This window comes from Pezoporus occidentalis, unplaced genomic scaffold (assembly GCF_034315485.1).
Source record: "Pezoporus occidentalis ecotype Australia unplaced genomic scaffold, CSIRO_AGI_Poc_V1 ctg67, whole genome shotgun sequence".
NCBI classification, from domain to species: Eukaryota; Metazoa; Chordata; class Aves; order Psittaciformes; family Psittacidae; genus Pezoporus; species Pezoporus occidentalis.
The window spans coordinates 815,406-843,178 of record NW_026916019.1 but is presented as its reverse complement, the minus strand read 5'-3'; the positions used below and the strand labels follow the sequence as shown (position 1 = coordinate 843,178).

Sequence of the window (27,773 nt, the reverse complement as noted above, 5' to 3'; positions counted from 1 at the left end):
TTATTGTAAAGGGTTTTGGAAGAAAAGATTCTACCAGTAACTAGTGTAGAAATTTTAAAGCAGCTGATTCCGTACTTATTTCTAATAACATAAGTTGTATAGAATGGCATACTCTACCCTTTGTCCCAGGAGAATCAATTGAGGCAAATAAAAACAGGGCATAAACATTTTTGCCTGAAGTGGAAGCTAGATAAGGCGCTTCAGCTGGAATATTTTGAGTTTTTGTGTCTAATAACAGTCTAAAGAAAACTTGTTTCTAATTTTTGCCTTTTTAAAAAAGTGAATGAAGTAGTTCCTAATATCAAACCTCCTTAGCCTGCTGCAAAGCTTGGTAACTTTGATCATATTTTCTAGTTTTATTACATAACTATTTTCCCCTCCCCAAAGCATGTGATGAAGCTCCACAATTGTTGAGACTGGCTTTAGCCTAAGTACTCCCCATGCACAAAATAAACCTACAGTGGGGTCTGGCTCTGCTTTACTCAATACAGCTGGGCTAGATGGTGAGCACTACTCTTCTTCCACACCCTTCCCTGACACCACTCTTCACTCTTTGCCTCAATGACTGAAAACAGCTCCTGGATCACATATGTGGATGGGAATTTATTTTTCAGTGGTGGGCTATTCCAGGCCATACTGCTCAAAGCTCTTCATATTAATCTGTTTTCTGACTTGCTGTTTTGATTTCCCAAGCTAATGATGCTTGTGAGACCTTGCTGTATCTGCCTGTCTGTCCATCTCTGCTAACTTTAGGTATGTCAACAAATTTCAGCAGAATGACAGGTCAAACTTTCAAACGCAATCTCAAAACCAGAAAATTAAGCCAAGTGCATGGAAATAAAAACCAGCAGCCAAGTCAAGGAGAGACTGTGGAGAGATCTGGTCTACAAGTTTTACAGTTACAGGCCAGCACAGCCTTTGTATAACCCCCTGCTGCTGGAATAGTTGCTGTGACAGCTCACCAAGAAGGTCTTCAGAGAGAATTGGAGTGTGAGGTCTCAATACAATTTGGTCTTGTATCCAGGGTTGTTCCCAAGCTTCCTTCATTCCCCATTCTCTTACAGATCTCACAGAAAGGTCCTAGTTTCAAAGAGAGTTTGGGACAGATGTCAATGCTCAAGTTACAAAAATGGCTGGGAGAAGGCAAATTGTGGAGCTGGGAAGGGGTAGCTGCAGACAGATGTCTGGGCCAGCTGTGCCATGATCATAGTTCTTTTTAATCCACTTAATGCCATCCTTTAAGATGCAATCAATGGGCTGCCCAGTATTCTTGTATAGTTACTTTAAATTGAAATATTGCCTTGTCCTCTTGTCATTATAGACATATTTTTTTTTCTGAAATTCAGCAAGAAAACTACCTAAGTATATTTCACTGGATAGAAGAAATACAATTTTTCATGCAAAACTCTAATTTTTTTTAACATTACGCAATTATGCGTAAAAGGATGCTGATGAACTTCCCTGATGGAGCCTATATGCAGCAGTAAACAAGGACATCAGACAGGCTGCACTCCCAGTGAGCAGAGCTTTTCTAGGAAGTGGGGTGATAGACCAGACATTCACATCAAGCTTCACTCAGTAATCAGTGAAGACAGTGTTCCAAGAGGTCTTGTCTGCTGATCTTCAGGGATCCATTTATCTAAATTAAATCTGTTCATTCTATCCCATTGCATCCTCAAGTGGAAGAGCTACTTTAATGCCTTGCTGTACAGTAACTTCACTGGTTATTGTAAATCTGTGGCAATGCTCAGCATAAGAGAGCTTGTAAATGATCTGACTAGATGTGACACTTTCATACCAGAATTTGTATATTTCCAGAGATTACAAAGGTTTCAAGTTTTCACAGCATGTTTTTAGCCCCTTGTGTCTTCATGGTAGATTTTTTAATAGCAGTACAATAATTAGACTTGGGTTATGAAAAATCATGAAATTTAAATTTTGGGAGGGTAGTTTCAAGTTTCATCCTTTAAACTTTATAAAAATGGATGTTAAAAATAGACCCTTTATGTAAGACTTTTTTGTAATTCACATATAAGTGGTCTTCAAAATGTTTTTCTGCATTTGGGTATATTTTGTTTTTTTCTGGGCAGCAAATAATTTGCAATTCTCTTTCTTAAGCTTTCAAAACAATGCAATAGCACCACAGACTTCCCTAAGCACGTACTGCCTCAAGTATACCATTACACAAAGAAAAGGGGGAACAAATTAGCATCTGGAATATTCCTTACCATTTGTGTCTGTCCTCCAAAGTAAAATATCCTTTTTCAGGAGGAAAAATGGTGAAGTCTTTCTATGCAAATTTGCATGTAGCGTTTTTAGAAATTCTAAAAGAATTAACTCACATCCTTGATAGGGTTAAAAAGAAAAAAAAAAAGGAAGGAAACCCTGCTATATTGGTTTTTAATATGTAAGTTTTCTCTAGTGCAATAGCAGGAATACATAATTCTGCAGGAATACATAATTTATTCTTTTCTGTTGGTGAATATGAAAGAACACATGCACAGCTTGCTATAAAAATTTGTTTACTGGGATGGTTGGAAATATGTATTCTAAAACCCAACATGTTAAAGAGTTATCATGGGAGGATAAGGGAAAGGAGAAGAAATCTTTTGTTTTCTTTCTCTGAACCTCCACACATACGTTCCAACACACAGCAGGCTAACTAGTTTTAGGGACTCCTCCCCACACTAGTCTCAAAACATCTCAAGCCCTCTACCTCAGTGTGGTATTTTGGGAATATGAACTTAGAGACACCACTGTGACTGCTAGGCATTTTCTGTATAATTTAGACATTTGTGTCTTTCTTTTGCTGCGCACTTGAATCACACTCTGTGTTTACAGAAGAGGACCTGTGCTACAAGTTCTTACTACCTGATGCTACAAAGTACCAACAGCCACATAAATCTGTGGTAGTCAGAGAGTGACCTGTGAGTAGCTCTGGAGAAGCTCATTCTTCCAGGCAAGTTAGCGAACAAGACACTACTGAGGATTCAGGGAGCTGAGGCAGATGCTCAGGTGATGAGGTACAGGAAGGAGGCTGCGGCTTTCTACATGGGAATCCTTCCAGCAAGGGAAGGGATAAAACAAGAACAAGAGAAAGGAAAGAAAACCTGCTTTCTGTCACTGAAAAAATAGTGAGTAGGTTCTAGAAAGCTCTTGTAATGGCAAGGGGATTTAACCTGGAAGTCTGATATTTCTTTTTCTCCATAAATCTCTGTACTTCCTGTGCTGCCTAGTGGCTTTGACAGATGAATCCAAGTGAGTGTTGCAGCAGCAGCAGACACAGATCTGCCTGCTGTATTGCTCTGCAGGTCATCAGCTTCACAGCAGAGCTGACAGACATCTCAGCCAGAGAAAGCTACTGACCTTGGGAGCAGGAAGGAAAGTACACCATGGAGAGGGAGCTGAGCTAAAACACTGGAGCAAATCTGGAGGAGGCAAATGGTCCCATAAAGTCTGTCACTCTGCTGTCAGCTGTATGTATCCTGAACCCCTGCAGTGGGTTGCTGCAGGTGAATGCAAATCAAAGCTCAAAGAGCACAGTGTCATCATGTTTAAATACTCTGTGACAGTTTCTTCTGCTGTCAAGGAATCTCAGAAGAAAACATCTTCAGGGACCAAAATAAATATTGTTTCTGAAATGTTTACTTTGTTAACATATATACATAGTTCAAGGCACTATATGTATATTTAAAATTGAAATTTGTGTGTCAAATTTCACACAAATTAAGATCTGAATACTCCTCTTAAAATTTTGAAGGTTTTCAAGCCACATAGCTTGTCACCTCTCTAACACCCACTCTGATTTCTTGCTCCACAATGGGTGTAACACAAGATTTGGTCAGCTAAATCCATGTTTTCTATCTTCCATATTTGTCTGTTGTCTTCCCATTTTTCCACTATTGTCAGCTGCTCTTTTTATTTCCTGCCTATTTTTCCTAGTAACTTGCTGAACCGCACAAAGGGATAAAAGAACCCTTAATAGCTCCTCCTAAAATTAGCAGTGAGGTCAAAATTAGCAGTGAGGGACATGGAGCCTGAGGAAGGGAGAATACCAATTACAGGGATGTGAGGAAGCCTTGAGGAAGCTTGTGGCTGCTGTAACACCTCTGCAAATTCTTCTACTACTAAAGAAAAGGGCCACGTTCACTTTATAAGTGGGGAACTCTCTCATGTGACACAACATGAAGGACATAAAACTTGGTAGCAGCAGATGGAAAAGTGAGAGTCACTGCACAGGACATGTGACTAAAAGGTAGACAGCACAGCATCTAGTGCAGAACAAGCAAGTACAGTGAAAGAGTGAGACCAGTGTAAATACGGGATTTCAGAAAACATACCTTCCTCAAGCATGGGAACACTAGCTGCTTCTGTAAAAAGAGATGAGAAAATGAAGGTAAAGCTTTGGTTTGAGGTGGGGATTAATAAAAGGGAGATGGACAGAGACTACAATATTTATGTGAGGAATAGTGCCTGAAACACAGAAATGGCAGAAACTCAGTAATAGGGAAAAAATAAAAATAAAAATAAAGAGACTTATTTTCTTATTTATTTTCACCTAACATCTAGGAGCACAAAGGGAACAGACTTTCATGTCAAGAAGACTGGCATGGGAACTTAAGAGAACCTTGATAATTTTGGAAATTGTGTAAGATTCCATAATTTAAAATTACATAACTTGAATAATATTTTATTACAATTTGTAGCAAATATTTGGGTGGAGATATTAGATTCCATCCTAAAGGTACGGTTTGAAATGTTCATGGCAACAGAACCATCCAGGGAATGATTCAAGTATCTGCCTAAAGTGAAAATTAATAATCTGTATGGCCCTGGTAGAAACACAGCAATTAAGTAGAAAGACATGCTAAAGAAATTGCAGACGAACCTGGAAGAACTCGAGAGCAAGCCTGTTTGCTTTTAATTATATAAATGATTGTTAAACCGCATCCCCAAACTGAGTTGACAACCTGGAAGGTACTTAGGCAAAACTATCATAACAAGTTTGTTCTTTTCAGAGATGCTTTATGCTCTTATCATATGCAGAAGTATTACTGCACCCATGGTGTAGCACCATTCCTGGTACCAGTGAGCGCAAATTGTCTTTATTGTCAGTAAACAATGGGAAGATCTTGTCAGCAGTAAAGTTAATCAAGTGATTGACAGAGGTTAAAGAATGCATGGAAAGGGATCTCTCCTATGTCATGCTTGAATCATCCCTTGTACGTTCTCAGGTACTAATTATAACCCTGCACAAACTGATAGGTAAAGACCTGCCTGTTAGAGTCAAAGAGAAATGCTTGACATGACACAGACATCATTATAGAAATGCTAAGGAATAAAAGCAGCACAAATCTGAACCTGTTATGCAGGTGAGCAGATGGCCACCCACAGCATAGGCAAGAAACCAACACCTCAAGCTGCCATGGACTGCAGGTCACTTAAAGCAGCTACAGACTTGGGGTGAGACTGGAGTAGAGGAAAACAAAGACAACTGTGGAGTAGTAGTAGAGTGTCACACACTGACATACAAATCTTGGGCAAACTCTTGAAAACCTTCAGTTAACAACTAAAGAAGTGATAAGATAAATGTATTGTCTGGAGGTAGCAGCAATGCAAAGGAGAAGAGAAATAACAAGGTGGAAGCAATAACCTTGCCAACAGCGCAGTGCTCTAGAGTCAAGGCTTTAAACTAACTGCTATTGATACAAATGCCAGCATGATGGGAAAGAGCACATCCCTTGTACAGAGTAGACACTCTTCTCTCTTCCTTACACAAGCAAGCATTCATGCTAACTAGAGGACCGAAAGTATCAGGAGCTTGCTATGAGTTTAACGGAAGTAGCTTGTGGGAGGGAAGTAGAGATGCGCTAGCAATGGGTATGTGCCCAGTCTGACGGCTATCTGTTAAGCATAAATATTCCTTTTGTTCTACAGTCATGAACTTCATGGACTTTGTAATGTGAGCAGAGTGTGGTACCTGTACAATCCCCACCCCTGCTTCTCTTATTGGAATACACAGAGTTGTCAGAAGTCAGTCAGTTAATGAGAAGTCAGAATACCTCAAAGTCTGTGAGACTAAAATCAATGTGATTACCAAAAAACTGTTTCCAGAAAGAATTTGAAAATGTAAAATGCCTTGGAAGTACAGGATGCAAGTCTTCATTTTGCAGTGAAGAATGTCAATTCTGTCACTTCAAAGACTAGAGCCATTTCCAAAATGGTTTTAGAAAAGCTGTTCTCACACTAAAAAAAATTTCCTAATACCTTCCTTCATTTTCAGCCTATAGCAGCACATGCACTATAAATGAAAGTTGTGTGCCTTTATTTGATTAAATGCTGCCATTTCTGTAGATGAAAATTTGCCAGAATGGTATTATGTGCAGAAAAAAAAAGTAGTTCAAAAACATTAGGGCTTGTATGATACTTGAATTGCACTTGTAAATCTTTTTACCCTAAGTTAGCTACAAATTCTTCTGCTGGCCCTATGATTTTTTCTTAAATTTTTTGCTGAAATTTGTTCATAATTTGTGCAGTTTACATAACCCCCAAATGAAATCTGACTTTTTACATAGAGAAATGGCTTTGAGCACAGGGAAACTTACTTAGAAATTGCAGTGCTAATGCATGCAGTAAAGCTCTCTGTGTTCTCAAGAGTCAATGTTCTCTTTATGAGGAATGTCATGGACTTTAACCATTTTCCTTTCCAGCAATATGTATTTCCCCCCCTGTGAGGAAAGTATCTTCTCAGCTTTCTAAAGTAGGTCATGTGTCTAAGTCAGCTGCAGCCATGCTAGATGAGTAAGTAGGTAGATGTAGTGTGAAATGGGATTCTCACGTTTTTCAAATGCATACCCATAAAAACAATACTCTTTAAAAAGATAAAAGGTTTCCTGATGAGTTTTACATTTTGCTTTTTATAAAATGTTCCTGAAGACTGTAGAGTGCTCTTAATCACAATTTTAGCAGAGCTCCTTAAAAACCATATGCGGGCATCTCAAACTTTTCAATAATGTATTACTGTCAGGCTTAATGTTTTGTTGCTGAGCAGTAATGACTGATTCAGAAGTACAAATGCGTATCTGCTTGATGATGTAGAGATTTAAGCAGGGCTTCCTCAGGATACTGAGTTTGTTATAATAAAAAGAAATCTTAGACAGCCTTTATGAGCACAGAAGCTGTCAAAGTAGTAAAAAGAATATTACTGTACACAAGGCAAGGATTTTATAATGTTCAGCCAAGCTGCAATTTCAGTTTAAATGAATATTCACGTGGTAGTGTTCTATCCTAATAAAACATTTAATGTCTGAACGCTTTCTGCTAATTGTTCACACAATTTCTTTTTCTTCTTATTCCATCAAATGGACAGAAAGTCCACTTTATGGCTTGCTCTGAAAGACTTTAAAAAGAGTCAAACATCTCCAAAGAAGACCAGACAAGAGAAAGATGTCTGTATGGTAGATGTGTACATGTCTTGAAACACTTTTTGAAACACTGATTTGCAGTAACCAGCAGAAGAGCAAGATGTTCTGCTGTAGATACTCAAGTCTTCAGTTCCCCAAAAGTAAAACGTAGAGGGTGCAATAACCTGTTCTCTGAGCCAGTAAGTGTTCAAAGTTTCAATAGTTACAACCAAAAGGTGGTCTACCACTTATGCAAGAAGAATGACAGAATGGAGGCCATGTGGTGTCTTGGACACTTCAAGCTACTTAAGAGAAATAAAGTCCCTTCATGATTCTGCCACCTTGGTAATAGTATGGGAACATCAGACTTAAAAGCATGGTTCATACAGCTTGATGTGGGCAGCCAAGCTTTTAAAATTAAAAGCTATAATATGTGCATACCCTTTATTGGCTGAACACAGAATCTGTGCACTGGCCTGTATGACGCATCAACATGGGATAGGTATGCAATATGAAGGTCTAGTTACAAGTACAAATTCTCTTTTGATTCAGACTTTCTTACTCTTCACAAATTTTTAGAACTTGGACATAATGCAAAATACAGTTTTTGAAGAACCCGAAAAAAACAAATCTGTTAAAATTTGGAGTTTAAATTCTGACATGATTGCTGTTAACCAGGCTAGTTTTCAGTAATTGCCTTTTGTGTTGATCTTTCTTTCCAAAACACAAATTCTTAAAAATGCAAACATTTCAAACATTCCATGCTGCTTCAATTGATTGAAATTTTCCATGTAGGCTATATTTAAATCAATTAAGGTGCAATTAATGTTCCATTGTTGCCAATAGCTTCTAATTGTACTCTAATAGACTACAGATAAATTGAAATAAGTAAATGGAGCCTGAGGTAACTCAATTACACTTTTTCTGGTAGACTTATTCTCTATTACTTTACATGAATTTATTTGTGAAATACTGAATGGCTTTCAGGACTCATGGCAAAAGAGAGAATGTGCCTGTGTCAAGGTTTCTCTTGGGCAGAGTGACCAGTATGAATGCCATTGTTTTGTGAAGACTAAGTGTTCAGAAGCACTTAAAAGCATGCCCATGTCTGTGCTGTTTTGATTTTGCAACTCACTCAGCATTGCAGGGGGTATATGGAAATCTTTATAGCTCAGAGACACCTGATAAAATCTCTCAATCTGTCTTCATTTAGATTGTGGTACCCTGAGAACACTCCTCTAGATGAATGAAGACAGCACAAATAAAAGTGTTATGTTAGGGCTATCTTCACATTGCAAGAGCAGCACATGCATCTGTGAGATTATTTAATTGGCAGGTGCATCGGGGCTGTGTTGCACTGTTTTGGTATGCTAGTAAGTCTGTCCTTAAAATAACTGTGGCTTTAAAACAGCTAGCATATCACAGGTTGTTAGAAGTAACATATTACGACATGCTCTGAGGGTTTTTACTTAGTGTTTGGAGTTAAAAATATGTCTTATATACTAGAAATTCAATAAGGTGCCTAAGTCCTCTGAAAAAAAAATGTATTTAGGGATATCGCTGTCACTCTCCTATTGACTGTTTTAGAAAACTAAAACCCAAGCCCATCAAAATCTGTAAAGATCACTCCAATTATGCCCAAACAACTCATTAAAAACTAAATCAAGGAAGTGTTAATGTATTCAACAGGTGTAACTGTGTCCTGGATTCAGCAGTAGCAGTCATTTTTCTCCTTGGTAGCTGGTGCAGTGCTGTGTTTTGACTTTCGGCCTGGGAACAGAGCTGATAACAATGATGTTTTGGTTTGGCCAAGGACTTTGAGAGCCTCATGCTCTGCCAGGGAGGAGGGGAAGCCAGGAGGAAGCAGGGACAGGACACCTGACCCAAGCCAGCCAAAGAGGTATTCCATACCACAGCACGTCATGCCCAGGATGTGACTGGAAGTTACCCAGAAGGGCTGGGAGACTGCAGGGTTGGAGGAGGTATCGGTTGGTGCTTGGTTGGGCTGGGGGGGCGAGTTATCGGTCAGCTGGTGCTGAGGTGTTGTATTCTCTTCCCTTGTTATTTCCTTTATCATTATTATCATTGGTGGTAGCAGTAGTGATTTGTGTTATACCTTATCTCAACCCGTGGGAGTTGCATTCTTTTAGATTCTCTCCATCCCTCCAGGAGCAGGCGGAGGGGAAGAATGGGGGGGGGGGGGGAAGTGAGTGAACGAGCTGTCTGGCTGGGTTTAAACCACAGCAAACTGTAATAAACCGAATGATTCTTCTATCAGTTATTCCTTTTTGAGCTCTCTTCCCAAGGTACTGCTCTGTGCACAAGGGGATTTCTGTAATAATTACCCCTCAGTGCCCAGTGGAATAAGTGGTAATTACGCTGTCTAAATGTAGAAATAGATCCTCATGCCATTGGTTCCAAAACTGACAGGAAGCCTTACCCCATTTTTTTAAGGGTTTTTCAGTTTTCGTATTCCTCTAGCACTGCAAGACTGAAGATACACACAGCATTGCACAGAATTCCTTGCTCTGCAGCTTCCCTGAACTACCTGTCTTGTAACTTGTTTAATAAACAATTGTTGTACCCTAGGGTTCCTTTCCTCAGCTGCAGAGTAGGGACAGCAGATGTTCTGCAAAATTAAATCCTTTGTGATTATGGGGTTGCTCAGAGGGCCATCACACCTACCCACCCCCAAGAGAATGAGTCAGTCAAGCAAATGAAAATTCTATTCCTCTTTCCTATCAGCACGAATGGAAATTGTTAACACTTTTAGTAAACCATGCCACCAAATGGGGACAAAACTGTTAGGAGAAACTTATACCTGTGTTGTGATAGTGTGAGTGGCAATGGGAAAAATTATTTTGCTGGACAAAAGCCCACCACCTGGTATTTTTGCCAAGGTAGAGGGTCTCGGGAATAATGACAATGTTACAAAGCTAAAAGGGAGGATGAAATCTTGTAGACGGTATGTACAATTTACACGACTATCCTAGAAGGTCTGATCAATATCCGTTCACAATACTCTGCTCCTTCATGGTAATGAACTTTCACACTTAATTACAGAAAAATAATTTATCTCATCAGATTGACTTGCTGAATTAAAGATTCTAAATCTCTTTTTTTGGGCCAACGCACCAAATATAAACCTTCCATCTACAGTGCAGTCTCTAAATTTAGCCAAGAATTAAGATATTCCTGCTTCTGCATCCTGAATAATCTAATGGAATCAATTATGGCTTTGCGTAGATGGCATCTGGTATTTACAAATACAACACAAAACATGAAATCCAACCAAAATAAGCATGAAACTAAAGTTTCCACCCATCCTACTTCATCCTCAGTAAACATATTATTATTTTGCATCACGGAGTGGATTTTTCATATTTCTTACAGATTTCAGCTTAGAAGCTCTCCAAGAGAATGTAACACAAGCAGAAGAAAGGGGCTTTGTCTTCTTTCAAATACAGCCTAAATAGATAAATATAACTGTACCTGCAATCAAGGACTCTTCCAAATGCTGCGCAGCCAGGAAGGGTATGGGTTATGTCCCTCACTGAACTCCAGACCAGAGTCAGAGCCTAGCAAAGCAAGAAGTCCCCTTCTAAGGACTTGGCTAGCCTGTGGCCTCTGAGCAGCCTTGGAGGAGACAATGCACCCTGAAACGTTCTACAGTGAAGATCCATGTTTCTCTCAACCCCTACTGCTGTGGTGTACAGCCAGACTTGCAAGCCTCTGAAACAGGGGTTGTTTTTTTCTTTCTCCTCTGGTTTAATTTTAAATCACATGTACTCTTTTATCCAGTTCAAGTACCTGCCCAAATGCTGCTGCCAGCACAGAGAAGGGGACAGCTCAGTTGAGGGAATGAGTGACTGTGAGCTTTTGCAGGAGAAAAGGGAGAGAGACATTTATTTCAGTGGCAGCAGCAGCTTGTGCTGAGTTACAGTTATTGTGAAACTACAGCAAAGTCACAGACTCTCATCATTGTGTCTGAATGGATTAGTGCAACAGATTCCAGCCATAGTACATTTTACATATGTATCTAAACTTATGTAAGAATACGTGACTTTAGGTTCATAGGTGGAATACATGGGGTGTTTTCATTCCAAGATTACAACCCTACAAATACCTAAATGTGGGTAATTTCAGTGGTTTCTGAAACTAATACATTTTGTGGGTTTATCCAAATGTTGCTAGAATGTCTGTTTTGCTTACAAGAAACAAATGTTCCCTGTGAAAATATCTGGCTTTAATACCTTTAACCACAACTGTTGAAATTGCTGAAGCAACTACTGATCACAGCATGACACAGCCATCTATAAAATAATTTAACTATAGTTTGGAGGAAGTGACTCCATGCTATGGTTCACTGTCTGAGCTACATACTATGCTGCAACACTTTCTCTTCTTTCCCATCTATCATAAAAATAGGGGCAGGTCTTCAATCATGTCAAAGTATCCCTTGCTAAAAACACATGTTCAAATTTGCTAAAAAAAATAAAAAAAATAAAAAAAAAATTTTCTGGTATTTTTAGTATGTCATTTTAATCTTCATGAGTTCAGCAACGATAAGCCATATGAAGTAATATCAATATCATAAGCAGATGCCCTCACCACAGGTAGTTAAAAGGTTCTTCATTGTTTAATTTAACCAGACACTTCAGAAATTACTTGATTCTACTCAGTGACAGTGTAAATGGAAGTTAGCTATGCAAGAAGATGAAATAACCACCAACCTGAGTTTGCAGCGTGAGTTGAGTTCTGAAGCTTAGTATCCTTGCTACATGTTGTTGTGTGCAAACTGGCTATAAGGATACTGTTACAGCAGAAGAACTTCAGGAGTTTTAGTAACCATGTAAATGCAAACTCTCGCAGCTCCTGCTTGAATACATGTAGATGGAGCAGAGCCTCTGTGGGCTGTCTGTGCATGATGTATCCACGTGGCAAATCAACCAGAGCCTGCCTCTCCTCCGCACTCCTGGCTGCAGCAGGATGCCCTGGGAGTGTGGACCGTGGCACATGCTGCTCACACCTGACCAACTTCTACCTGCTTCCGTTTTAACCTGGGCTTCTCCCCACAGTAATCTGTACTTTTTGAAAGGCAAAATTTATTCTAATTTATATATGCATGTAATAGCTGTTAGGCTGGGAAACGTGTCGCACAAAGATGTGAACCATTAGAAGAATCCTGACATCTAAACCTTCCTAATATAACATAGCAATAAATATTACAAACTTTTTTGAAAACTGAGCAATGCATAGAATATTACTTCCAGCTGCATATTGCAAGTCACTGGAAAGAAAAATATCTTGGCCTAATAAAAAATAGGAAAGACTGGCAATGACCATAGAAAATCTTCTGGGACCAAAATAGTCCCAAAGTTGGAAAAGTATTTTGGAAATATGTATTTATTATTCATTTTATTTACGGAGAATAGCTCCTAAGTAGCAAACCTCCCAGTTATAACACTTACAGTAATCTTGACTTTAAACAGACAACTACTAGTTCCTGTGATATAATATCACTTATATCAATTTCATTGGTCCAGCATTGACCAGAGAAGTCAAAAAGTGAAAAAAGATCAGTTTCCAGCTCATGTTTAAAGTGAATAATAATACCACTGTATTTTTAGTACAATGGAAAGAGTTGTGATAGTCCTGTGGTAAGGAACAACTCAGTCTCTACCAAGTGCTACACAAGCTGTGTAGTTTGCTGTTCAGAAGGGTTATAAACAGTCCTTTTATTTCAGCCAAAGTGATAAGAATAGGCATGATTCAATGGCACATTTTAGCGTGTCACTAGAATGTGATCTTCTGCAAACTGCTTTTAACACAATAGACCTATTACTTGACCGGCATATTTGATGGTCACATGCTTTTGTTGCCATGGGCTGTGAGAATCAGTGGAATCAGAATTGCTGTAGAAATGTGAATGTACTTTTATGACGGTCTGTAGTAATTCTGTACGTCTCTTATGTCTGTGTTCTTATAGCCACTTGGGCACTGAAGTAGCTGAAATGAGAAAGAGGCAGCAGTCACAAAATGAAGGAACATCAGCTGTGTCTCAAGCACCTGGAAACCAAAGGCCCAACAACACATGTTGCTTTTGTTGGTGCTGTTGCTGCAGCTGTTCATGGTATGTTCTGTAGTCTATTTGGTTCCATATCCACCACAGGTAAACAATGAGAATGGAAAGTGCCAAGCACTGGGAATATGCAAATGTGTGGGAGAGGATTTCTGTCAAGAGGCACAGTTTAACATTTCACTTAAGAATTTGATTAAACAGTTCCCTGATTTGGTTGGACATCTTGTGAGGGGGAAGAGGAGAGAGTAGTAAATTCCAGCTATATTTACCATACTTAAACCGTAACTAAATGAGGAAATTTCAGTTGCAAAACTAGTATGTGTGAATGATAGACTTGATACTGAACGCTTTGTAATTTGCATGCAAAACATTATTTTTTCCTGCTTGTAGTTTTGATATTGTAGTTCTCTACATTCAGGAGTGTAAAAGGGAGATAGATAGTCATAAATGAGGATATAGAATATGTGGTAACCTGTTTACTACTTAGTTGTCGAATAACATATATATTGTAAATCTGAAAACACAAGCCTTACATTCCACTCTATCTTTTAATTGGTGTGGCATTATTTTAGTGGAAAAAAGGCTCAAAAATTGTCATTGCTTGTCTCTTTCTAAACAAAGAGTTCACCTGGAAATTTAAAGAATTAAAGCCAGTTTCAGAAATATGCTTAAATTCTTAGTGTTGAGATGCACCAGGTCTTTATTTCTTCTTGTCATGAACACAGTGTTGAAATACACAGTAACATACAGTACATGTTACTGTGTATTCCTGTTACATACATAGTTCAGTCTTTTTGGAGTGACTGTTCCTCTGTGTATCTGTGTTATTTTCACTTGAATCAGCCATCTGGCACCAACCTAGAACCTGAGGCTATTTGCCCTCAATGTATTTTAAAATACATACCAGCATGTATGCACCAGGCATCAAATGAGACAGCTTTTTCCAAGATGCCACATCCTGGAGGCAGTACCAGGGCAGACCTGCCTTGGCTATTACTTCTGGTTTCATCTGGAGGCAGAAAATATTTGGAGCAAGGATGAGTGAGAGCTCATTCTTTTCAGAAGTTACTTTGCAGTGTGTTCAATCCATACAGCAAAGAGTTGAAAGTGTATTAAATAGGAAGAGAAGGAAAGATGTTTTGCCACTGTTACCTCTGCTTTTGTGACAAGGGCACAATTTAAGACTAGCTATACTGTTACAGAGCAGAGGTTCATTTAGCTCAGTACCCTCTTTCAGGAAGTGACCCGTAGTGGATGCCACAAAGAAAGGTTCAAAAAAGCGGAAATACACCTCCTCAGCCTACCTACAGTAAAACTCCTCACAACTTCTGACAACCTGCAACTTAGGGTTTTCTTGGCCCAGAGCTTATTTCTGTGTGTTTTATAGCCCTTGATGGAATTTTCTTTCATTAATTTGTCAAACCACTTTCTGAAGCGACTTCCTGAACTCATCTAAACTTTTGGCATCCCAAGTTTCCTGTAGCAATAAATTCTACAAGAGATCTGTGAGCTCTGTAAACTACTGCTCCCTTTTATTTGTTTTAACTTACTAGATGTTGATTTAATTTGATGCTTCCTTGTTCTTATGACTGTGAAGAACAGTGAGTAATTGTTGCAAAGATGGTGATGATTTCACAGAGCTCTACCAAATCCCCCTTCAGCTGTCTTCTGTTCCATAGTCTTCTCTATTTTAATATAGAAAATGCCCCGGACCATGGTTTATGCTTATCTCTCTTCTATCTATCCACCTACCTTGTGTCTTTTTCTGTACCTCTCCTATTCTGTTATCTCCTGTCTGAGATGTGTGATTAGATCTGTTGCAGTAGTCAAGACACAGGTGTACCACTTTTTGTGTTTGGTTTTTCATTATTAATTCCTAGCTTTCTGCTTGCTTTTTAACAGCCCCTGAGATTATGTTTTCATAGGATTATCCACCATGACTACAATATTTCTTTACTGAATGGAAATAAAGCCCATCATTGTGCATGTACAGCGTGGATTGGCTTTGCCTTGCATACTGGAACATGAATGGCCATAAAAGTAACAGCCTAATTTCTAAAACTTAAAGACAACTGATTTTATTTTTTAAGCAATGTAACTATAGCTCGAGAAGTCTTATTTGACGACTATATTTTGAAGCTTTCATAAACTTTGTGACTCTTGGAGACCCCACTGTCCTTATGTGAAATACCATTATTTGTTTGAACAGCTTATGCATCTAAATTAGAGCAATTATCGATTTAGTAATTGGTTTTGCTATTAATACTCTGACTTTCAGGGGTCTTTGGGGGTTGAGGGCTTTGTTTTGGTAAAGTAGATTAAACTGAGCATGGAGAAATCCTGACCATTTCAACTAGTTTTCAGGATTAAGTCAAAGAATGAGTTAAAGGGGATAGTGACATTGCTTGTGTTTTCTAAAATCAAAAAGGTAGAATGCATGATGTACTAAGTCTTTTCAAGCTCTGTCTTCTGTGATTCCATGGTGGAAACTCCATGAGAGGAGAGATGGGACAAAAATTTGAAAAAGATGATATGAAATGTTTCAGAATCTCAGTTAAAATGAAGTCATTTGTTCTGAGGCCAAATTTGTTTGGTAAATTTGAGCTATCCCTGTAGAGTACAGCTTGCTGTTCTTGCCTCAGTTATGTACCCTTAAAAACCCCACAAAAATTGTTTTGAAAAAAATATGTAACTTAGCTAGTCACTCATTATATAGGGGATTCTAGGTAGGTAATCCTCTAGGGTAGTTCTCTGTGACAGGGAAGCCTAATTGATAATTCTAACAGGTTCTCTGGACCGAATGCAGTTACAGGCCTTCTCTAGTTCCACAGGTCTTTGTATTTCAGTAATGTGAATTTCTCAAGAGATACCTGTCTGAAAATGTTTATGGATTCATTAATAGTGATGAAAACGCTTTAGCTATCAATATCAAGATTAGGAGACTTTTCTTTTGTTTTCCCCCAGCCTGTGTGACTCAGGGCAGCTCTTACATCACAGACCTCTTAGTGCCTCAACTTCCTCACCATTCATAGAAATGAAACGGGGTGGCTTTTAATAAGAAGCTTTCACTTTCATCTATTTGAAGAGTTGGTTCAATAGTTCATATATCCAAACAAATCATTAGAATTCTGAAAATATCTTTTGTGAATCATGTGATTTTTTTTTTCTTCTGTTCCATCCTGTGTTACAATCAGAATACACATTAAGTCTTCTGTTTGCATAACATTATAGGCAAATACTCACACATTTGTTTGGGGAAGTAGTGCCTTGCCTAATAGAGACTTGTTAACAGCAAAAATTTAGATAAAAAAAATTATTCAATACATCTTCTTACAAACATTTTTGCCACTAATAGTTGCTTCTCAAGGGTAACAAATATTTGAAGTACTTCTCCATTGCTGTGAGATAACCCTGGTAGGCAGCTCAGCCGCTTGCAGCTGCTTGCTCACTCCTGCCCTGTGGGATGGGAAGAAAATCAGAAGGATGAAAGTGATAAAACCCATGGGTTGAGACACAGACAATTTAACAGGTAAAGCAAAGCTGTGTGCACAAGTAAAGCAAACCAAGAAATTCATTCACTGCTTCCCGTTGTCAGGCAAGAGTTCAGCAGGGCTCCATCATAAGTAATGGTTACTTGGGAAGACAGATGCTACAGTGAACCTCCCTCCTTCCTCCTTCTTCCCCAGCTTCTATTGCTAAGCACGATGTCACATGGTGTGAACTATCCCTTTGGTCAGTTGGGGTCAGCTGTCCTGGCTGCATACCCTCCCAGCCTCTTGAGCGCACCCACCCTGCTTGCTGGCAGGGTACAGTGAGAAACAGAGAAATCACTGATACTGTGCAAATGCTGTTCAGCAACAGCTAAAATATTCATGTGTTATCAACACTGTTTTGATCATAAATCCAAAACACAACACCATATGGGCTGCTATGAAAAAAATTAACTCCATCGCAACCAGACCTGGTACCTCTAGTAGCACTGGAAATTGTCAGGACAGTAAATTGCTTAGTTCACAAGGGCAAAGCAGGGCTGATTACCCAGGTTTGCTCAGATTGGAAAAGGTGGAGGTAAATAGGCTCCTTAACTTGGCCATTTTATTGTAATAGGTATGGTCAGGATGTTGCCAAACTAGCTTAAGCCTTGAACTGGTGCCTGACCATCAGTAATAAAGGAAGCAGTCCTCCTTAATGGAGAAAATAAAGTGCTTCTAAAGTTCACAATAGGAAAAGCTTGTCCACTTACTGCAGAAGCAGATGATATAACCCTCTGGAGATCTTCTATAGGACCTTCCTCTCTCTGCTGACCAAATACAGACCTTTGGCATGTACTTCAGGAAGACTGCCTCATTAAAGCACCTAACAGAGAAGTACCAGTCAGGTACCTAAGGTGCTGGACTGAATCTCACCCTGTGTTTTAAACTCCCACAAAATACCATTCCCACAGAGGACAGAAGAAAGAGCTTCCTTACTAGGTGTCATTTCAATGACTCAGGTAGCCCGAGGGTTGCAACATTTGCAGTAAAACTCCTAACGTGACAGTCTATAATTTCCTCAATTAGACTGTGTCCAGAGAAAGTATTTAGTGCTATGGCCTTACAGTTTTGAGCTCAGCTTGGCAAGGTAAGAATAGACACCTGCTATTTCCCCTCCCCAGCCTTATTAGCAATTCATTACTCCAGCTTCCTGAGCAGACATGAAGTCAGTCGTTCTCTTGCAAACACTTGTAAATCACATTCTTCAAAAAGCCTCTCAAGCACAGGGAGGTTAGCTATTCTGCCAATTTTATTTTGCTCTTGTCTCCCACCCAGAGCAGGAGTCATATATTTTTATCCTCTCTTCCTTTCATAAGGTGCTCAGTGAGTTTTAAAGCTGTGGGACAAATTATGCCTGATAATCCGTCTCCTTTTACCATACACAGAAGGCTCAGAAGACATCTAACATCTGCCCTGCAAGAGATTTTGCAGTACAGGAGTCTGGGGAGCATGAAAAGGCTTACAAGGGGATAAGTGAATATGATCACACCACTTCACTTGGTTCTGTAGCTCAGTTCAAACATGTGAGCTGGAAGGCCTTTACCTTTATTGCTGAAGTCTCCTGTGGAAGAGGGAAAGGGACTCATGGCCGGCGGCTCTGAGCTGTGCCCTGTACAAAAGCCATGCCTGCCATTTGATTTCTTGTGAGACTTCCATAACTAGTTTCCCACACCCAAGATATACCAGGGAAGATGGGATATTTGCCAGTTTGGCAGTAAATGAGAGTTGCTCTTTGCAAGAAGCATCTCTCCTCCAGTTCTTATAACTTGCCTGTGACGGCTGTGAATTATGGCTGTGAGTCTGAAACTTCTTCCTGATAACCATGTTACACAAATATTTTTCTTTAATAAAGAGAATATTTCCCTTGCATGGGTTTAGCAATCGTCTTGGCCCTACAGGAAGATATTTCTGTCACTTATGCCATGAATATGAGATGACAGATAAAGTTCTAAGGACAGTTTTAAATTAGATTAATATTTTTTCTCTATGGAATTCAACATTTTCCTCCTCCTAACAGATAGTGTCTGGGGGACTCTAAATGAGAAAAAAAAGAACAAGCCAATACAATTTCTGTTGCAGTTCCCACCTCTCTAGTACTTTGAGATGAAGCATTTTTTTTCTGGCATACTCAGTTTGCTATCAAAAATTATGTTTAAGCTTTGCATGACTCTGCACAAGATAATCCCTGGGAGCCAGTCATAGCTGTGTTCTCTTATTTAACTATGATAGAAAGGTTGGAGGAGAAGGAAGCAAACGAAGGATGAAAACAAAATAATAATAAATGAATGCAATAAATTATAGCCACATTCTGAAATATATGGAAAATAGAATCTTTATCATTCCCATAGAATCATAGAATCAGCTAGGTTGGAAAAGACATTTAAGGTCATCAATTCCAACATTACCCCAGGACTGCCAAGATTACCACTCAACCATGTCACTGAGGGCCTCATCTACATAGGGTTTGAATACTTCCAAGGATGGTGATTCCACCACTTCCCTGGGCAGCCTGTTCCAATGCCTGAGCACCCTCTCTGTGAAGAAATTTTCCCTAATAACCAGCCTAAACCTCCCCTGGCCTTCAGTAAAGTTTCCCAGTGAATTCTGCCAACCAGCATCCTAAACAGGCCAAAGTCAGCTCTCCAAAAGTCTAAGGTTGAGGTTTTCCTGACCTTCCTGCCTTCTCCAAGGACTGAAAATTCAATCACTTTGTGATTTCTTTGCCCAAGACAGCCTCCAACCATCACATCACTCATCAGTCCTCTATTCGCGAGCAGCAAATCTAGCCAGGCATCTTCCCTAGTTGGCTCACTAACGATCTGGGTTAGGAAGCTACCTTCCACACCCTCCAAGAACCTCCTCCTCTTCTCTGCAGTATTGTACTTCCAGCAGACATCTGGTAGGTTGAAGTCTCCCGAGAGAACTCCCTGTCTGTAGTGGAACTTTTATACTATGGGCAGACAAGAGGTGGGCCGGTACAAAAATCCTTACCCAGGCTCCTGGATTTTGTTAAAGCTTTTGGCAAGAAAAAAAAAATAAATCTTTGAAACAAAACACACATTTTGAAAAATAGTTTTGACCTTCAATTTTATTTTATTTCACTAACCTAATTTTTTAATTCTTCTTTTCCTCCCGTAACACACAGGACAACACATCTGAAAGAGATGTACTCAGCTCTCTGCATTTTACCTTTCTCAGCATTACACCTGAGAAAAGCAAATATGGAAAATTGCATTAGGAATTACTGTACTTTAGTGCAGAATACAGAAGTTCAGGCTACTGTACTGTATTTTACTGAAATAGAAGGTGATATTTTTAAAAATAGCTAATGGGAAAAGATGTTCCATTCTTTTTTATCCTTTAAAACATCACAGGACTTCCTTCTGTTTTTATCATTTGCTGTTGCAGAGGTCAGAGATGAAAACATTCCCTTTATTTCCTGAAGAATAATTTATTCTGAGGGATAGCAGCCCTAGCTAACACAGGAACTCGTGCTTTGTGCATCTATGGGACAGCCTAATCTGTATCATCCCAGTGCAATGGGCAGCACTGGTGCTTTCTTAGGGAAGCCGTACCAGTTATATTGACAGGTAGAATTTAAAGCTGGGTAAAATCCGTTCTGTGGCCTGTCACGCAAGCTACTGAATGTGATATACTAGAAAATCAGTCTTAAATCACCTTGTCTTTAAGTCCACATATCCACAGTGCTGATGTCATGAGAGAGAGCTGCTTGGCAGATATTTTTGTTGTCACAGGAATGGACTGTGGGGTGAGTGTGGAGTAAGGATTTAAACACTTAGTCCTCAGAAATGGGCCTCTCAAGGTTCCCTGAGCTACTTAAAGTAAGAAATTTAAATTCTCAACATTTGGAAAAACAAGCAGAAGACACTCAAATAATAGATCGCTTGTCAAGTATTTTTTTCATACTTTTTGTAAGTTATGTTAACAGTACTTATTAAATAACACCCAAGCAAAGCATTTCTTTTCCCTTCAAAGGACAAGAAATGAATGATCTCTAAAGTTTAAATGAAAAAAATCAGAGGAGGGAATAATGTCTTCCTAATGGGTATGATATTTAATGGCATATTCTGCTTTATAATTTAGACAGAGCAAATGATTTTGATGGAGTTTTATGGATGTTAGGTCCTCAGGGCAGGCTGGGGACAGGTGGCTCTATGCATGCTTGTTTACACAACTCTCCTGGGGCATCACAACCTGATTTGCCAACCTCTGGGCTTGTGCCCGTCTGTGACACTGGGCCAGATTGTCAGCATTAGCCTAATAATTCCTGTAATTCTGCTCTCTCCTTGATCCAGAACACAAATATACCTCAGATGTAACTCAATATATGGCTTATCCCAGAGCTCCAGAGATGGCAAGTAAAGGCAGCTTTGACCACTTCCTTCACCTCCCTCTAAAGCAGATGAGAAACACTACCGTCTGAAAGAGGGGAGCATATTTATTCTATATAAATGATGCCACAAGGTGCAAAGGTATGCTAGAGGAGGTTTAAGTTATACTAACTGCAGCAGACTACTTCTTCATTTTTTCTGCATCTACTTCTAAAGACTAAGATGCAAATGCAGGAAATTAAAATGTTACCAGCAAGCCAAGAGGAGTATAGAAATAAAATTTACAAAAAGCAAAATTTAATGTGAAAGCAACTAAATAAAGTTAACCTGTTAAATCTCATGAGAGCCTGCCTTGGTCACTGTGGAGCCCTGTTCTAAATTGATCAAATACATCTTTTCTTGTCAAAAAGCAGCCCAGAAATACCTATTTCCAAGCTCATCCACCACCTTTTATCTCCCTCCTTTCTCTTTCTCTGCCCTCTGCCAGCTACCTCCAAAACTGTATGAAAGCGCAAGGGCTTGCACAGCCCTGGAGCAGGATCAGGAACTGTGAGCCACCACCTCCCATAGCAGCAATGGGTTTCCACAGGTCGAGAAGGAGCTTTGGTGCAGGTCATTGCTTTGTAGGATGTGCAAAGTAAACCAAAATCACAGTTCTCTAGGAGAAAGCTCTAAGATACACGCTGCATTTATCTCAGCAAGCGTCTGCAAACAAGTGGTCACTAAGGCGCTGCTGGCCTACAACAACATGGTGGAAACACAAGACCCTATGCAGACATTCAGCATGTATAAATCATTTTAAATTAATTTTTAGCCAAGAACTCTGCTTTGAGTAAACTTTTAATACTGTAAATGGAGTCGACATATAAACTGATAAACGTTTCTATTTTCAAAGATGTGAGGTAAACTTGTTCCTCCCTATAATAAAACAGATGTCTAATGCGAAGAGTAGAGCTTCTTATGCAGTTGGTCTGTTAAATTTGATCACAAGCCAGTGGTAGAATCCTCTTTAACATCAAAACCAGCCCTGTGCTCTGGACCAAGCTTTCCTAGCACCAGGATTTTATTCTTAATATTTTAAACTTTGAAAGTTAATTTCATTTTGGGGAACAGATGAAAGCTCCTAGTTTATTGACATTGTTACCCATCTGTGATAACACAAACAGGTAGCGAATGGGTAGAACATAAACATAATATATTAGCAAATTAATGTTTCTGAAGCTTCACAAACCAAATGCATAGATCCCTATATGTATAATATAGTAAAGATAAGAAAACCTTTCAGAAAATAGTCCTATCTCAAGCAAACAATTCTGTAAGGAAAATTGGAATGAAAAAAAAACAAACCCAAACCAAAACAGAACTGCAATCCTCCTTAAATTCAAGAATAAATACATGCTCAGAGGGGATTTGGAATTATACAAGACTCATTCTAATTCAGCCACACATAAGATGCTGACAGTAGCTCCTTAGAAGGAGATAGAAGACTAAATCTAGTTAACTTTAGAAAATTATCTTGATTCTGCCCTGGCACAGCACACAGAGTGTATTCAAGGACAGCTGCTCTTGAGGAGACTAGAGGGGAGGAAAGCAATGACAAAATCACCTCCACTGCGGTAAAGCAGCTTGATGTTTCCTCAGAGGCTGTTTAAGAGATTGATTGCTTCAGAGCATCAGCATCTTGGCTCTTTCTTTCCACTCATGCCCACTTCCCACCTGCCTGTGCCAAAATGCTGTTCAGCTTTGTGTCTGCAGAACAGTGGCTGAAGAAAGATTCGTAATGTCATGGCAGATTTTCTGTCACCAGTGCACAACTTGACTGTTGCTGTGGAAAAAAGAAAAAAAAAAGGGGAAAAAACGAGAGTGCTGAGGATGCGTGAGTCCAGTTTACTCTGAGATTTTTAGCTGTTAGAAATTTGGAGCCTTTAAAATCTGCCCCGATAGGGTTTGGGCTGATTTACTGTTTCTTTGTTGCAGATTTGACAATTATGTATTTATACAAAGATGCATTAACTAAGGAGTCTCTGCAAAATGACAGAAGTGAAGAAGTGTGTGAAAGGTCATAATAGGTCTCAGATCAAAATATAAGCTGAAGTAAGGCTTGTTGAAAAATGGTGTCATTTTAAAGGTGCCAAGGTGGCCTTGCAAATCCTCTAAACTTTATTCATCGTGGACTGAAAAAGCCTTAAATATTTAACAGGCAAAAAACAATAACAAAAAAATCTTTTCCGAATTAAACACACCTGTTCTGTCTATACTAGTAAAATAAGCAGGGCCAAGCTATAATATGGGCTCAAGCAAGCAGCTGTACAATTAAACTGTTCACAAGCGTTAACTCCCCAGCAGAGTTTTGGTCAGTGCAAAGTGCAGTCTCAGGCAATGACACATCACTGAAACCCTGTTTGGCCATGGGCTTTATGGGCTCAGGCTACATAGTGCCAGTCAGCACCAGGACCAGTGAACTCTCCTAGCCCATTTTATCTCTGCAAGAATAAATGCAGTCTTCAGTTCCAAGCTGTAAGAGGAAAAAGGGAAGAAAAAAAAAAAAAAAGGCTACTTAAAGCAGCAAAATTTCCATCTTACATAGGTTTATTTTTTAACCATGTATCATTCCAAATTGGTTTAAAATGACAGTTAAAACAGGAATAAATGTCTAGCACTTTTAAGAGAAAAAATGAAAGAATGCATCATGGAAATGAGTCTTTACCCCTAATAGGTAAGTTATAAGACGGTGATCTTCGCACTAGAAAAGTTGGTCAGACATTTATTATGTGAGACAGAAAGGCAAAGGAGATGCAAATCTAATCTAGTCACCCCTTATAATTCCATAGCACATATATTTGTCTACATGGCAATGCTGACTCTCCTGAAGTAGCTGATCGCGGGCCTTATACCAGCAGATGCTGAACACCCATTATGGAGCACTGGATATCTTCAGTTCCTGTTGACATCCAAGATGAAAGTGCTTCCCACCTGAGGGCATTGTTTAACAGAAAATCTAGAAACCAGCAGCTAACATCCATCAAAACAGATAACTGTAACATACACAGGCTGGCACGGTGGTTCTCGGTCCTGTTGAACGGATGTTAAGTGGAAGATCCCCCATACTATTTGACTATAATGTAGATAAGCATAAACTAGTTTGGTCCAGGCTAATTTCATAAAACATGGTGTTCATAAATCATGGTAGGAATTATGCTTTACAAAACCCTCTTTAATTAAATAGCTTCACAACACCTTATGAAAAGAAAAAATGTTCCCCGGCATCTCTTCCCATTTGGAAACTGCAACTAAATCTATGGAATCAAAAGGAGTGAGCCCAGTCAGGCTCAGTCCTTCACAGTTGCTGCTATTTTCATCTCTGCAAACGAAGAATAATAAAAAAAAAGGCAATACAGAAAATGAGGCCAAGGACCATTTATCAGAATTAATTGTGACTGTTAGGCTGGCTTGCTAGTGGATTGGAAGGTATTTATTCATCCAGCTACCTTTTCAAAGAATACAATTTCTACTTCTTTGAACACTAGACTACTGCCACTTTTAATTGTCTCATATATATATATGAAGGAATTGCTTGCAAAATAGCTGTAGCCAGGAGTAAGGACACTGCAGATTGTCTAGTAATTAGATGCATCATTGTGCAAGATGGAATATAAATGGTAATATTATTCTGAAAGAACAAATGAAGTTGACAGCCAGACTAGTAATCTGTTGGGTGACCTGACAAGCGAAATACATCCTTGAGCTGAGTCTTGCCTAAAGCAGAAACCAGCTCTACAATAATGAAACAAAGCTAAAGTAACTCCATTAGGAATCATTGGCAAGCAAACTTTATCAAGCCATGGATTTCTTACCTATACAAAAATTTCATCCCACATCTGAGAGCAAAAATCACAGAAATTTATCCTAGATAGGACTAAAAGTTTCCAAAAGTTGAAATAGCTCCTGATGTGGCTATCATTATAAAAAGCAATACAATCTCTTTAAAATAGAATCCAGCAGGGATTTTCTTACAGATTTTCAGATAAAAATCTGAGGAAAAGAAGACTTTAGGAAAGTCATTGCTTTAAATGACTAGTTCTTTCCTCTCTTACACAGTTACAACTTTTCCTCAGTGCTAGTCTGTTTGAGGGAGGTACTGTCCTTTATTTCCAAAGTTCAAGTACAGTGAACACTGGTAGTTCCCATCTGCTTTTGGATGCCTGCTGAGCTGCAATATCTGTAGCTAGGTAATTTAGATCAGTCACACAAAAACAGAGGAAAGCAAGTTCAGCAAGGACTACCATTAAGAGGACCAGTCTCCTTTACATACCTTTCAGCCTGCATTGACCTTGACAGCATCTAATTCCTACACTCTGAAATCATCCTGAAGTGTAAATATTACATTTCTTTAGGTAGCTCCCCCAATATCCTTCAAGTGCAGTCTTTCTTTAACTGTGATTGCAGTAAATGTGTTGATTGTGACACTGGTGGCCACACCTGGAGTACTGTGCCCAGTTCTGGGCTCTTCATTTCAGGAGATCTGGACTTACTGGAGAAATTCCAGCAAATAGGGCTACTAAAATGAGTAGAAACACCTCTCTTATAAGGAAAGGCTGAAAGAGCTGGAACTGTTCTACCTGGAGAAGGCTCAGGAGGATCTTACCAATATGTACAAATACCTGAATGGAGGGTGTAAAGAAGACAGAGCCAGGCTCTTTTCAGTGGTGCTCCGTGACAGGATCGGAGGCAATGGGAATAAGCTGAAATACAGGAGGTTCCCTCTGAACATCAGGAAACACTTTTTTACTGTGAGGGTGACCGAGCACTGCACAGGTTGTCCAAAGAGGCTGTGAAGTCTCCACCCTTGGAGATATTCAAAAGCAATCTGGACATGATTCTAGGCAACCTGTTTGAGCAGGGGAGGTGGGCAGAATGACCTCTAGAGCTCTGTTTCTTCCAACTTCAACCATTCTGTGATTCTGTGTTTCTGTGATTCTGTGCTCAACTCAGCAAAGACTAAACTCAGATTCTAAATGTCTGCAAAATATTTCAGGACATACTGTGGGTATCTTAGGAGAATGTCCCTTTTGTCAGGGCGTTTCCAGCAGGTTAGTTTTTCCACTACCAATCCACTTCTGAAAGTTTTCTATAAGAAGAAAGAAACTGTATAAAAATCACATCAAAGATCATATTGCAAACAGCAGTCTATGGTGGAAGATGCATTGACACGTGGATCTTTGATTCCACAAGGCTTTGCTTTCAAGCTTTTCACAGTGTCCAAAAGGAAAATGCAGAGTTTGGACAAATTTGAAAGCTTGTCTGCCAAATGTATACTGAATTCAACTTTTATGAAAAATACAGCAGGAGAATGTAGCTCATGGCTTTAAAAAGAGACTGTAGTCCAACTGTCCCTTGTGAACAGAAAAGGTTACCAGACTTTAGATCTATTCCATTTTAAATTGTTAAATATACAGGAAGGGGAACAGAGTGGAACACTGCAGATTTGCTAAAACCTTTTTAGGTACTTGCTTTACTGAGCACATCCCTCTGACTTACTTTAGCTTAGCATTCATATTGCAGTAAGGATGATTTACCTGCACAGTGGCATGTGGGATGCAATTTAATAACCTTATATAATGATCTTACATAAGCTTCAAATTCTTGGACAAGACTTCCCATTAACAAAGAGATGATTATACTCTTAAGCACTAGATCACTTGGATTCAATTCTGCTTTTACTCAAGCTGAGTAGTAGGACAACATAAATAAGACTATCAGGACAAAGCTAAATATCTTTAACTGATTAGACCTTAATAGCCTGAGATGCTTCAAATATCTTAAACCTTAATTTCCACCAATCTCCTTTTTCTTTAATGGTTTATAGTTGAATTTGTAATGGCATTGACCAACTATGCTGAATCCAGCACAGTATTAAGAAAGCACTGCAATTGAAAAGCAGTAAGAAATTCAGCCTGCCCTCCTCTGCCTTCAAAGTGTGGCTGAAACATACAACCTCAGATGAACTGAGAAGTTTCTTATTTTTCATGGGGAAGTTCACAACTCTGAACGATGATCAGCTGGCCTTATCATAAACCTTTGAACAAACAAGTTCACAGACCTTAGTCCAGGGCTTTCACAAGGAAGAAAGGTAGGACCCTGTTCATCTCTTATGTTTTCAAGAGTATTTCCTTCTAAACTCTCAAATATCTCACAGGGGTAAAAGGTATTCCTTCACACAGAAAAGTCTAAATAGCACTGCAAGAGGAGAACTGCAGGCACTGCAGAACAAAGACAGAATTGTCAGCCAATTCCTTCAGTCACCCCTGGACTGCTGCTAAGCATAGGTGTCAGAAATAGCACAGTGAACCGGCCAAGATACCTGCGTATCTTGGGGAGTTTGACCACATCTCCTTATTCCTCT

General features: G+C 39.2%; 1 protein-coding gene across 3 annotated transcripts in view; it reads left to right on the top strand.

Annotated features, from left to right (window-relative positions):
* Positions 1 to 27,773, top strand: part of RGS17 (regulator of G protein signaling 17) — a 77,234-nt gene that overhangs the window by 29,361 nt on the left and 20,100 nt on the right. For all 3 annotated transcript variants that reach the window (XM_062640750.1, XM_062640748.1, XM_062640749.1), the window contains exon 2: positions 13,393 to 13,536. In XM_062640750.1, the coding sequence (XP_062496734.1) occupies positions 13,418 to 13,536 (119 nt within the window). In that variant the 5' untranslated portion in view covers positions 13,393 to 13,417. The remainder of the gene's footprint in view (positions 1 to 13,392; positions 13,537 to 27,773) is intronic.